At 52.3% G+C, this 12,533-nt stretch overlaps 1 protein-coding gene across 1 annotated transcript in view; it reads right to left on the bottom strand.

Annotated features, from left to right (window-relative positions):
• Positions 1 to 1,856: 1,856 nt before the first annotated feature.
• Positions 1,857 to 12,533, bottom strand: part of PDPK1 (3-phosphoinositide dependent protein kinase 1) — a 78,325-nt gene continuing 67,648 nt past the window's right edge. The window contains exons 12-14 of the mRNA XM_073015056.1: positions 9,147 to 9,204; positions 7,743 to 7,895; positions 1,857 to 7,372 (exon numbers count right to left, since the gene is read on the bottom strand). Coding sequence (XP_072871157.1) covers positions 7,256 to 7,372; positions 7,743 to 7,895; positions 9,147 to 9,204 — 328 coding nt within the window. The 3' untranslated portion in view covers positions 1,857 to 7,255. The remainder of the gene's footprint in view (positions 7,373 to 7,742; positions 7,896 to 9,146; positions 9,205 to 12,533) is intronic.

The raw sequence follows: 12,533 nt of genomic DNA, 5'->3' as shown, positions 1-12,533 counted from the left end.
GCTATTTAAAAAGAAAAACCAAACAGTAAAACATACACCCACCCTTATAAAAGGAAAATCACAGCTAACAAAAGCCTATACTGTCATTTCCTGGGAGTCAATTCTCTGAGGAGACGGCTTGGTCAAATGAGCAATGGAAACAGTTGGAAGCTGTGGGGAGAGACGGGAGTGTTGGCATCTCAAACCCTCATTTCTACCCGCAAGGCGGCCTTAGCAGTAACTCCAGATTCTCTTTTCCTGATCATGGTCATGCCATGCTGAGAATGGTCTCAGTCAGGCTTCTCAAACTTGAAAAGGGATCCGAGCCTTTCTGGGAAGGCTCATGCATGGCAAATGTTGGCTGCCAGGGCACAAAGCCAACTGCAATCATGTAAGCTCAACTGACAGACCCAGCAAAGTTAGTGTAAGGCTTGTGAACTGCCTTGAAGAAACAGGCAACAACTTCTTCAAACAGGCTTTTTTTCTAAGTTTCAATCCTGCACAACTCCCAAGACACTCTTCCTCGGCTCCACAACTCTTAATAAAGGTAATAAAAGGTTTCTATTGTCATCTGCCCAACAGCATGAGCATTTCGCTTGATGAAAGACAAGCTGCAAACTAACCTGGAAATTCCTGTCTTTTTGCGAAGACAGTGAGAAAACTAAGCTAATTAGAAAGCAGACTGCAAGATTCCCTACCTGGCTCTTCCTGGACAACCCTAAAGCAACCCTTAACATGAGCAAAATTCCCTTCGAAAAATCATACTATACACTACGGACGCATCTTCTAAGAGGTGCTGAGTGGGTGATACGTGCTGTGGATGGAGAGGATGGAGCGCCAACTCTCTAAATGCAAGTCACCGGGGAAAAAAAGGCCGCCCACGTCAACCCACGCCAGCGTTAATTCAAACGTCCAGAATGTGAAAGGACAGAGCAACAAGGGTTCTGTTTCCAGAGCCAGCAAGTACCCTAGGACAGAGAAGAGAAGGCGTTCACACACCCTGGGCAAAAGAACCTACTGAGAAAAAGAAGAATCACAGCAAAGGGACGCCGAGCCGCCTCCACCGAAAAGCAAAGATGGAGAGGTAGAGACACCCCAAGGTGAAGTGACTCAGTATCCTCGAAACAGTGGACGCCAGTGCGCGATCCTCGCCCTCCCCTCCCAGGGTAGGGGGTCAGGGGAAGCTGGGGACGAGCTGGCGACAAGGGAGCGCGGGCTCGAAACAGGAGGAGAGTCGCCCGCTCCCGCTGAGGTCTCCTTCGTGCAGAGCAGGGCGTGTGCGGCGGCCACAGGCCCGGACAGCCCAGACCGTTTCGGGCTGGCCTGCGCGGCTCTCACCTTGTCCGAGTCCGGGTCGGGTTGGCCTGGCACAAGCGTTACAGGAAGGATTTCGGGTCCGGCACAGCGCCTGCCCAGTGGTGAGGAAGTAGGGGCCGCTGACGTTGAGTCGGACCCTGTTGGACACGCTCTGGGTCGCTGTGCCAGGGCGTGAGCCCCGCCTCTAAGGGCGGCACAGGCAGCCGCCTCAGCGCCCCCCACCAGGTCGTCCCGAGGGGGTGGGAGGAACTCCGCAGGAGCTCGCAGTGATTCTCCGCCACGATTCCAGTAAGCCCCGCCAGAGCTCCGCTACACCGGAAGGTCCGGCTTTAACAGGTGCCTTCTCTCCCGCCCACAGGTAGGCCCTTATAGAACGCCCGCCGCAGCGTCACGTGGCAAGCAGAAGTTCCCACCCGGAAAAGCAGCAGGCTGGGCCCGCTTCCGGCGGGAGTGGAACCGGGTTTGCGGCGCCAAGGCTACAGGGCACTGGCAGGGAACCGCCCCCAACCGCGCCCCCACTCCGTGAGGGGGTCAAAGGAAGAGCCACGCCAGCAAATCTCTACACTCTACATGCTTTTTATTACAAGACTACTGAGCATACGAGGAAAATTCATCATCTGGTAACTACACCTAAAGCACATATATTTGGGAAAAAAAAAGGGAAGAGATTCATTAAATTATATGATTAAATCACTGACCCAATAGAAAATTTATATAATAAAGCCAGAAAAAAAGTTGTAAAATATAGTTTACAATAATTATTCACATTCAAGGCTGTACATCAATACATACAACAACGTGGCCCCGAACATGAATTCAATCCAAATAATTCATATATTAGAATTTAAATAACACAGACTGAACTAGAGGCCAACAATAGCCAGCAAATAACCTTATATAAGAATAAAAATACAAAAGTGTATATCCTAATATCATTGCATTGTTTTCATAAGTCTCTTAATTTTTGCTTTGCCTGTACATCACAGTTACAGCTACAGACCAGGTAGAGATTACGCATGTTCTGACTGCCACCCGCCTGAAAGACGTACTCGTCATTTCTCCTATTTTATGTTGTGAAGGAACAGCTACAGCAGCTCTAAATACTGTAACAATTAAATTTTGCCAACGTCCAACTTACAGTCATAGTAGAGGCTTTTACCAGCACAATGACCCCTATTTGTAGTCATTCTGCCAGATGGTTAGGCTACGTGGGTTACACGGCTAAAAAAAGGTCTGCCTTTTGTAAAAAGTTCCCTGTACATAGTTTGGTGTTTCTTCATATTGAAGAAATGAGTTATGGGGAAAATTCAGGTACACACATAGGCTCGTTCAGTTGTGCTCACCACAGCCATCTCAACAGATCAAAGTGCTCTTTGTTGGAAACAGCTTCCTCCTCACACCAGTTCTCCACAGGCAGCCTCATCTACAACCCTGCAATTTTGGGCCAGAAGTGGTGGCCCCTCAGAGGCTCTGAAGTGCCTCCAGCCCCGATTCAGGCACTTGCCACGTGTGCTGCGTAAGAAGGGACCCCACCCAGTGAGTCAACATAGGTTCATGTCAGGTTTGAGTTTGAAAATAACTGGGGAAAAGTCTATGACAACATCTTCCAGAGCATAGTACCTTCACCGTATTCTCACAGCAGCTGCGCTCTGAAGTCCCAGCAGTGAGCACCCCGGCTCTGTGGACCAGCCAGGCAAGGGGGCTTCAGGCTTCAGAGGAGGGCAAGAAACCATATTCTGTGCTACTTGGCCATACTCTCTGGTGGAGTGAAGCAGCACTGAACGCGGTGCCTAGAAAAACCTCCTGCATGTTCCCCCATACAATCAACGGACCCCAACTAAAGTGGAGAAATAAAAATCCAACCAAATTTGGGTGGTCTGGACTTGCCGCCAGCCAGGCAATCTGCAATACTGTGGGCAGGGAGTGGGGAGGAGACGGCCTGAAATCTACACCAGCTGGGACAACCACGCCCTACAACGAAAAAGCCAGCCTGGCTGCGGGGCTCTTCTGAACCACTAAGGCCTGAAGCAGGGGCGGGAGTGGGGAGACAAATGCACTCGGAAAACCCAATCAGCGACATGGTTTTTTTCAAGTAGAGGCTTTGCTCTGCTACTGATTCCAAATGGCCTAATGTACTTTCTGAATCTATAAACTTAATTACAAATCACTAACTAAGCATGTGGCAAGGTCAGTTCAACACTTGTTATCTCTGCTGACTGTGCAGATGCAAATTCAGTACCATTGTGGACACAAAGTACAAGGTTCTGAAAATACCACCAAGCCCTTGAAAGCCACAGCAGCAGGGATGGCAGAGAGCTGACATGCAGGCGGAGCCAGGTTCTTGCAACCAAAACAAGGAAACTGGCTCTTAGAAAAAATTGGCCACAAATGGATTGCAGCAATGACATCCTCTTAGCATTTAAATAAAGAGGGGTCTTATTCAGACATTCTTTGGAACACACACAGTTTATCAGAAACTGATTTGTTCAGAATCTGTAGGACACAACTAAGGTGGTTCTGCTACTGGAACTCTGAGCATCTAAACATAAGGTTGAGAGAGAGAGAGACAGAAATATATTTAAAATGAACAAACTCTTTGACCTCAAAATACCACTTCTAGGCATCTAATGGGGAAAAAAAGAAATCAGAAGATTTTAAGGATATTCATCACAGCATTATTTAAATAGTGGAAAAATCAGAAACCGTCTATTTTACAGTAGGGAAATGGTCAGATATAGTAAATGGACAACTAAACACTACAATTGTTAAAAACATGTTTCTGAGAAACTCATGACATGGGAAAATGCTTAGAATATCAAGTGAGAAGACGATGCAAACGGCGTGTGTCGGATGTTCCCAATTTAGTTGAAAAAGTGAACAAATGGCGGGGCAGGATGTAGGCCAAAATGCTCACAGTGGTCTTCTCTGGGCGGCGAGCCTACAGCTGATCTTGTCAGAGACAAATGTCAGTTTTGAGTCACCCAGAGCCCTGTGCTGGTGCCTGGGGGTCTGTGCCATGGAACAGTCTCCACAATTCCTCTGGGGAAGGGCCGCAAATCCCACAGTGTGTCCCAAGAGGGCTGGAGTAGGCGGAGTCCCCAGCGGCTGTGGCATGACCAGCCATCTCTCTCAAAACGAATTGTTAACAAGCTTTCCGCAAGTTAAGGTTCCACGTGGTAGCTGTGGTGCAGAGCCATTTCACTAGGGTGGAGAGGCTTGTGCTCCACACCAGGACTGCCCACCGCCCTGGCTGCGGCCAAATAGGGGAGAAAAGAGTCCCTCAGAAGCCAGCCCCCAGCTGTGTCCCAGAGAAAGGCAAGGCACCTGGGGCACCTAGGCCGGCAGCGACCACAGGCTCCCTCCCCTTTGTGCCGGGAAGCCACACAGAGTGTGGTCCTGACATTCCACCTGTCCTTGCCCACATGTGGGGAGGCACATGGCCCCAGGTCTATTAAACAGCAGGTGAAATCTTCCTCACCCTGGATAAACCCACAACTGTAATTCCATGTAAGCATGTCTATGTGGACACACAGTACCCCACGTTCCACCGTAGAGTGTAAGGCACCTGCATGCCAAGTGATGGCTCTAAGGATGTGCTGGATAAAACTGGAGTTGACATGAGCAAGCGCACGGTAAAGAAAGAAAACACACGAGCCTTTAAAAAGGTAAGAGAAAGGGGCTGGGTGAGGAGAAAGGTGACCCACAGAAGGGCTTGGCTGTCATTAGCTCAGGCAATGGCATCAGCAGCTGTCAGCTGCCAGCTCTGGCTCTGAGCCCCTAGTTCTGTGGCTTTGGAGGTTAAGATGGAGCTTGTCAGTGATGCCCAGGTGGTGGTGGTTCTATCCAGAGGAAGAACACACAGAAGAGTCTCCCCAAGCAGCCCAGCCGAGTGCTCCAATTAAAGCCACGTCCCTGCTCCCCTTGTTTCCCTATAACCAGACGCCCTGAGACGTCTTTCCTGTGCCTGCACGTGCAGTTAGGAGGGTTAGGAAGCCACTCTCCCACACGGAGACACAGGACGTTCTGAGATGGATAAAAGAGCTGATAAGGAGGAGTAAGCCTGAACAGAAATTCCTGAAAGGACCAAGAGAGACTCCCCAACACAGCCACGCCTTTCCAAAACCCAGCAGGAGGAGGAGAGAGGACTTGACTCTGGCCACAGACCCAGGACAAAGTGCTGGGCCCCGGAGCGTACTGCTCCCTGGGGCGCCCCAGGGTAGGTGTGGCCCAGCTCCTCCCAGCTCACGGTCACAGGCTCACGTGCAGCTCACGCACAGCAGCAGCCAAGGCCCAGGAGAAACCGCAGGCAGGGCCTGGGGAACATTTCTGCCCCGTCCAGGCTCCCATCTGCACTTGCCTAGCTAAAAAGAGCCCCTCTCATCATTAGCAGTGTGAAAAGGACACCTTCCCTCTCAGTTTGGACCTGGCCTGGCACAGGGTCATTGCTGAGTCATCTGTGATTTTGGGGGTAGGGAACAGGGAGGGTGGACACAGTTGAGTCAGAGGCAGGTCTGTGGGCAGCAATGTCTGCCTCTCCCCTATGGGACTGAGGGCTGCCCTCCAGGGACAACCTGGGCAGGGAGAGGAGGACCCGGACCTGCCAGGCCAGCAGAAGCAGTGTCTGCCTGGGGAGTAGCTAGGCAAAGGACAAATGCATCTGGCCTATCTGTGCTGTACAGCAGGGAAGGCCACCAAAGCATCAAAGGGAAACAGCCCCAAAACCGGCAGAGGAAAGTAGACCAGCAAGCTGGGGTTGAAGTGTCCTGTTCTCGCCTCCTGTGCAACAGCAACTGGTAAAGTCCACTCTTTATGGGGCCAGATGAGCCGACTACATGAGAAGGCTGTGAGATTTTTGATGCAGAGATGTAGAAACTGAGTGGGCTCTGAGAAATTCTAGCCACAGCACAAAAGGGGTGTGTGTGATGGTGGTGCCTGCACTCCCTGGTGTGATCTGCAGGAGACAGAATCACCCCGGGTCTGCTGAGGCCAGGGTTCTCTCAGACCCTACTTCACTGACTGGGGAGGCCTGGACATTTAAACCGTTTAGTAGGTCCTCAGGCCTCTCTCCTCCAGACACAGGTCAGCAGGCCCTCTCTGCTCTGGCTGGATTCTCCAAGGCACCTCCTGGCCCCACCCAGGGCTTGGGGCAGGCCTATCTCATGCAGTGAGCTGGCTGGGTACTAATTGGGCTCACCTCTGACAGTACCGCTCCCAGTGTGCGCTCGGCTTCCAGCCCCAGAGACCAACACTGCTAAGTAGGACAAGGGATCCGGAGCCCTCGATGGCACCCTCCACTCGGCAGCCTGCTCCCACACCACTCCAACCCCTCCCGCTCCTCACCACGTGAGTCTGCCTGCCGACACAGCAGGGGCCACAGAAAGCCTGCCACCAGAGCCACCACAGGGATATGCAACGGGCCCAGCCAGGCCTAAGGGCCATACACAGGGAGACGCAAGAAAGGGAGCACATGACAGAAGCACAGAGGCTCCCTCCCTGGTGAAGAGTTCCAGGACCATGGTGGGAGGGGCAGAAAGAGCCAAACACACCCGGTCCCCTTGGCCACAGCAGGACCAGCACACAGTTGGGGCAGGGTGAGCGCATGGTTCGGACTGATGCTAGGAAAAACTGGTGACACCAGGTCTGTCCACTAGTCTGGGTGGGACTGGGCTGACGTGCACGGAGCTGGGTCCCCATGGCAATGAGGGCACATGGAGGCCTCCACGGAGCACAGAGAGCAAGCAAAGCGACCCTGAATTCCTTTGTGTTTGTTACTGGTTTTGTTCTTTGTGTGGTTGGGTGTGTTTTTTCTTCTTTTCTTTTAAATAAAAATGCTACAAGGTTTCCGCCTCTGCGTTCCCCTTGTGATGGCTGGCAGGTGGTCTGGAAGCGTCCCGGATGGCGGCCAAGCCGCGCTGGGGCAGGTGTCCTGGCAGCGAAGGCAGCCCGGCCACAGGCCACGTCACTGCACAGCGGCATCTGGGTGGCTCTGGTATCGCTGCCTCCAAACCTCCTGGATCTTCCTGCACCACTTGTGTGCGTTCCCGCTGGGGTCCATCAGATAATACGTCCTGTTAGGCTGCAAAGACAGAAGCCATTTAGTGTTCCCGAAGGAGTCCCACCAAAACCCCTACCCCCAACCTGGTGCATTGCCCGCTACCAGCCATTCCGAGTCCTGGAAGCACGTGGGTGTGGTGGTTCTTCACACAAGCAGAAAGCAAACATGCAGGCTGATGACCACACCCCAGTCACCACCACACTGAAACCAAGCACGGGCGTCCCGTGCCCCTCAGGACTGAGCCGCTAGTGTGGGCATCTGGGATGTCGGAAAGGGCGAGGCAGCTGCCCCATCCCCGCTGCTCCCTCTGGCCAAGGCCTGCGGCTGCTTCCCACGTGCTACAAAGCCCTCCCATCACCCTGAACACAGGAATCCCTGGGAACAGACTCACCGTGTGGACAAAGAACGTTTTAAAATTCTTGGCCTCTGGTCGAAGTTCTTGTGACCAAGGAATTTCACCTTTCAGGACTTTGTTGACAGGATCCACGTAATATAAATGTGGTCCTTCTGTGAGCAACAACTGTCGTCGTCGTGCGAATAAACCCTGACACCAAAACACACAAAACAGGCCTCAGAGGCCAGTGCTGGCAGCATCTCCTGGAGCCTAGAGGGCTGGGCGGCCCCTTGGAGCTGCTCGGAGCACAGGGCCACCGCCACCACCTATGCACTCACCGAGGGGCAGGGTACTTCCTGCCCCACCGGGCCCAGTTTCTAAGGTCACAGGGGCTGCAGCTCAGGCCCATCCAGGTCAGGCCCATAGCTCCCCTGGCCCCTCTACTCTGCCTGGGACAGGAGCCTGCTCTCGGGAGCCGGCCTTCACACACCCGCACCAAGGTCCTTGCCTGCGGAGGACACACGGCTATGAACAGAGGCCAGGAGCCTGCGCTTGGAAGTGGCCCCATGTGAGCACCTGGAGTTGAATATTTTCTTTCTTTCTTTTTTTTTTTTGAGCGGAGTCTCGCTCTGTTGCCCAGGCTGGAGTGCAGTGGCGCAATCACAGCTCACTGCAAGCTCCGCCTCCCGGGTTCACGCCATTCTCCTGACTCAGCCTCCCGAGTAGCTGGGACTACAGGCGCCCGCCACCTCGCCCGGCTAGTTTTTTGTATTTTTTTAGTAGAGACGGGGTTTCACCGGGTTAGCCAGGATAGTCTCGATCTCCCGACCTCGTGATTCGCCCGTCTCGGCCTCCCAAAGTGCTGGGATTACAGGCTTGAGCCACCGCGCCCAGCCTCGAATATTTTCTAACCAAGCGTTAAAGCTAACAGTTACTGGTTTGTGTTCTGTCTGATCATATGGAAATTCCTGATCTGACGTTCTACTATAGAAGTAATATGATTTATATTTGAAGAAGGTACAAGATGACCAAATAAATATCTGAGCACATCCACACTCCTGCCTGGCTCCACACAGACCATGTGCTAAGTGCTGGATCCCTTCAATCAATAAAATAAAGAACAACCCTTAAATGGTTTTGAAACACTTCTAAAGCAATATGAGAACACTGGCTAAGATATCAGACGTGGCCTCTTCAACTTGATGGAAACCTCACAATGGGCAGCCCCAGGCTCCCAGGAGTGTGCCGAGGTTGCTTGTGTTCCGCCCTAACCACCACGTGTGTGGCTCCACACGGCTTCTCGAGGGGCTCACAGCCTTCCCGAGCTATGAAATCTAGAGATGATGTTTGATGAAAATCAAGAGAGGGAAGGATTCCACACCACCAAGCTGCCCTCCCTTGAGCTGGAGTCGGGGAAGATGCAGGCGTGCGTGCAGAGCATTGGGACCACGGACCACTCACCTTCCGCTTATCCACCGGGCCCATCTTTAGTATTAAATTATTTTCTACAAACTGGTGCCTGTGGAAAGAAACAAGAAAGAGATGCTCCCGTGAAAATCACAAACAGAAATTCTCCACGCTCCTCCTGCCACATGAACACCCCGTGCTTGGCCTTCTCCTCACAGAGCCAGCCTCACTTTGGGATGAGCAGAGACCACCACATGTAACCCAGCACACACGCCACTGCCATGCAGAGCCTTAATGTGTATTTGCAACGGAGCCTGCAGATACCAGACACAGTGCCTGTTGTCCCCTCACTGCCAGTGGCATCCACACAGCAGGGAAAAGGTTGGGGAGGACCGTGCCGCAGAAACGGGCAGGTGACACAGTCATTGCTGCCTTAACAAAGCTGTGGTGAGGCGCAGAACTGCCTCCTGAAAGGTGGCTGCCCGTGGAGTCAACAGCTGGATGAGATGATCACCCTCAAGTTACCCCGCAAGCTGGGGCCCCCGATTCAGTGCTCAGGACCCGCAGAGTAGTTTATAATCACAAAGCCCTGAAAGACCCAAGTGGGACTTGCCATAAGAACATCTCCTCTGGCTTTTCCATCATAGTAAAACACTTTTATTCAGAGATGGCAGAAATTCAAAGAGCAACTTTCAAATACAGGCTTTGATTCGATATACCTTATGAGCAAGCACACCTCACTTTTGACTCCTGAGAGTTCAGAGATTTTTGTTTTTAAAGACGAAGTCTTGCTTGGTCACCCAGGTTGGAAAGCAGTGGTGCCACCACAGCTCACTGTAGCCTCCATCTCCTGCGCCCAAGCTGTTTTCCCACCTCAGCCTCCCAAATAGCTGGGACCACAGGCACACATCACCATGCCTGGCTAATCCTTTTTTCTTTTTTTTATGAGACGGGGTCTTGCTAATATTGCCCAGGCTGGCCTTGAACTCCTGGGCTCAAGCAATCCTTCTGCCTCAGCCTCCCACAGTGCTGGGATTACAGGCATGAGCCACTACACCTGGCCAAGGTATTATTTTATTTATTGATTGATTGCTTGAGACAGGGTCTCACTCTGTCACCCAGGCTGCAATGCAGTGGTGAGATCGCGGCTCACTGCAACCTCTGCCTCTGGGTTCAAGAGATTCTCCCACCTCAGCCTCCTGAGTAGCTGGAGCTACAGATGCATGCCGCCATGCCAAGTTAATTTTTTTTTTTTTGAGACACAGTCTTGCTCTGTTGCTCCCAGGCTGGAGCGCAGTGATGCGATCTTGGCTCACTGCAAGCTCCGCCTCCCGGGTTCACGCCATTCTCCTGCCTTAGTCTCCCGAGTAGCGTGGGACTACAGGCACCTACCACCATGCCCAGCTAATTTTTTTTGTATCTTTAGTAGAGACAGGGTTTCACCGTGTTAGCCAGGATGGTCTCGACCTCCTGACCTCGTGATCCACTTGCCTCGGCCTCCCAAAGTGCTGAGATTAAAAGTGTGAGCCACTGTGCCCTCCAGGCTAACTTTTTTGTATTTTTAATAGAGACGGGGTTTCACCCTGTTGGCCAGGCTGATCTCGAATTCCTGTCCTCAAGTAATCCGCCTGCCTCAGCCTCCCAAAGGGCTGGGATTACAGGCATCAGACACGGCACCTGGCCCCAAGATACTATTTTAATGTCTGCAGTTTACCTCTTTTGGTTAAAGCTAACAGTTATTGGTTTGTGTTCTGTCTGCTCTTACTGAAATTCCTGATCTGAGGTTCTACTATAGAAATAATGTAGGTGTGTGGTGTTTTTTTTTTTTTTTTTTTGAAACAGAGTCTTGCTCTGTCACCCAGGCTGGAGTGCAGTGGCACGCCATCTTGGCTCACTGCAACCTCTGCCTCCCAGGTTCAAGTGATCGATTCTCCTGCCTGAGCCTCCCAAGTAGCTAGGACTACAGGTGCGCACCACCATGCCCAGCTAATTTTTTGTATTTTTAGCAGAGACGGGGTTTCACCATGTAAGCCAGGATGGTCTCAATCTCCTGACCTTGTGACCCTCCTGCCTAGGCCTCCCAAAGTGTTGGGATTACAGGCGTGAGCCACCACGCCCGGCTAATAATATGTTTTGTATTTGAAGAAGGCATAAGATGATCAAATAAATATCCGAGCACATCCACATGCTTGCCTGGCTGCACACAGGGCCAACAGCACTTGTAAGAAGACCGGACTGGCTGAGCTGGGGGCACAGCATCCTCCCCCAGGGCTTACCCAGCCCTACCATCTGACCCACCTAGACCTAGGCAGAGGTGCCCAGGCCTGCCCCAAGAGGGAGGACCCAGGGCCTGGCCTCACACACACCCCATCCTGTGAGTTTGAAGCAAGAGGAGTGTACAGCATGTGGGCAAGTGCAACCCTCCTCTCACACCAGGGACTTCACCATCAAACACACACAACGTGGGGATTAAAACAAAGAGAAACAAATCAAGAAGGGTCCTGAAAAGGACATGTGATGAGGAAGACCCGATGCACCACAGCACAGAAAGCACAGAGCACAGAAATGCATAGAGGGACCACAGAGTCGGCAGGAAGCCACTCTGACAGACAGGCCTGTGACCAGGAAACAGCGCAGAGGAATAACAAAGGGAAATTCATAATAAACTACACCGGGGCAGGCAGTGTGGGAGGGACAAGGTTCCCTTTGAGCCCAGGCTGGTCAGAGCTCTTGCAGGCGGATGAGAACGGAGAAAGCCCCATGGCCTCTCCCATCCTCAGCTTTCACCACACGCCAGCAAGTGCCAGAACAGGTGATGAGATACATGGTTTAAAATATCAACTTGAAGGAGAGAAAAACCACAAGAACACAGCAGCCCATCCCTGCAAACTGTGTGGGAGGGGCCGCCTTCCTTGCTGAGAGTGAAGAGTAGCCGCCCAGCATTGAGCTGCGGGAGCCACGGCAAGAGGACAAAGCCACCTCCACCTAAAAAACCACCAGGACCACAGTTGGGGTGGGAAAGGATTTCCAGATCCAGCCGCCATGGGCCTCCACCTGCACCCCACAGCAAATTCACAGTGCCACGAGAGGCTTGGAACTCAACAGAAAACTTAGCAAAATGGCACCAACTAAAAATTCCCAGAAGAGGAATTCAAGTGACACAAGAAACTCTCAATGGCCCTAAATGAAGAAATTGAGCTGGGCTGCTCTGCCCTGATCAGCTGGGCATGCCATAGGCATGGGCGTGCAGGAGTGATGCTCCCGCTCGGCACCTGCAGCCTGGGGAGGACTCACTGAGGAAGTGATTCGGAAATAGGACTGGGAAGTAGCCTTGCTTCCAGAAATCCATCCTGAGAAAAAAAAAGGGCACAGGCAAGGAGCCCAGAGGCACTCCCAGCAGTGTCACCCATGCCAGGGACACTGAAGCTCCAGAGTGGCTCA

This window comes from Chlorocebus sabaeus, chromosome 5 (assembly GCF_047675955.1).
Source record: "Chlorocebus sabaeus isolate Y175 chromosome 5, mChlSab1.0.hap1, whole genome shotgun sequence".
NCBI lineage: Eukaryota > Metazoa > Chordata > Mammalia > Primates > Cercopithecidae > Chlorocebus > Chlorocebus sabaeus.
This window is presented reverse-complemented; position numbering and strand designations above follow the sequence as displayed.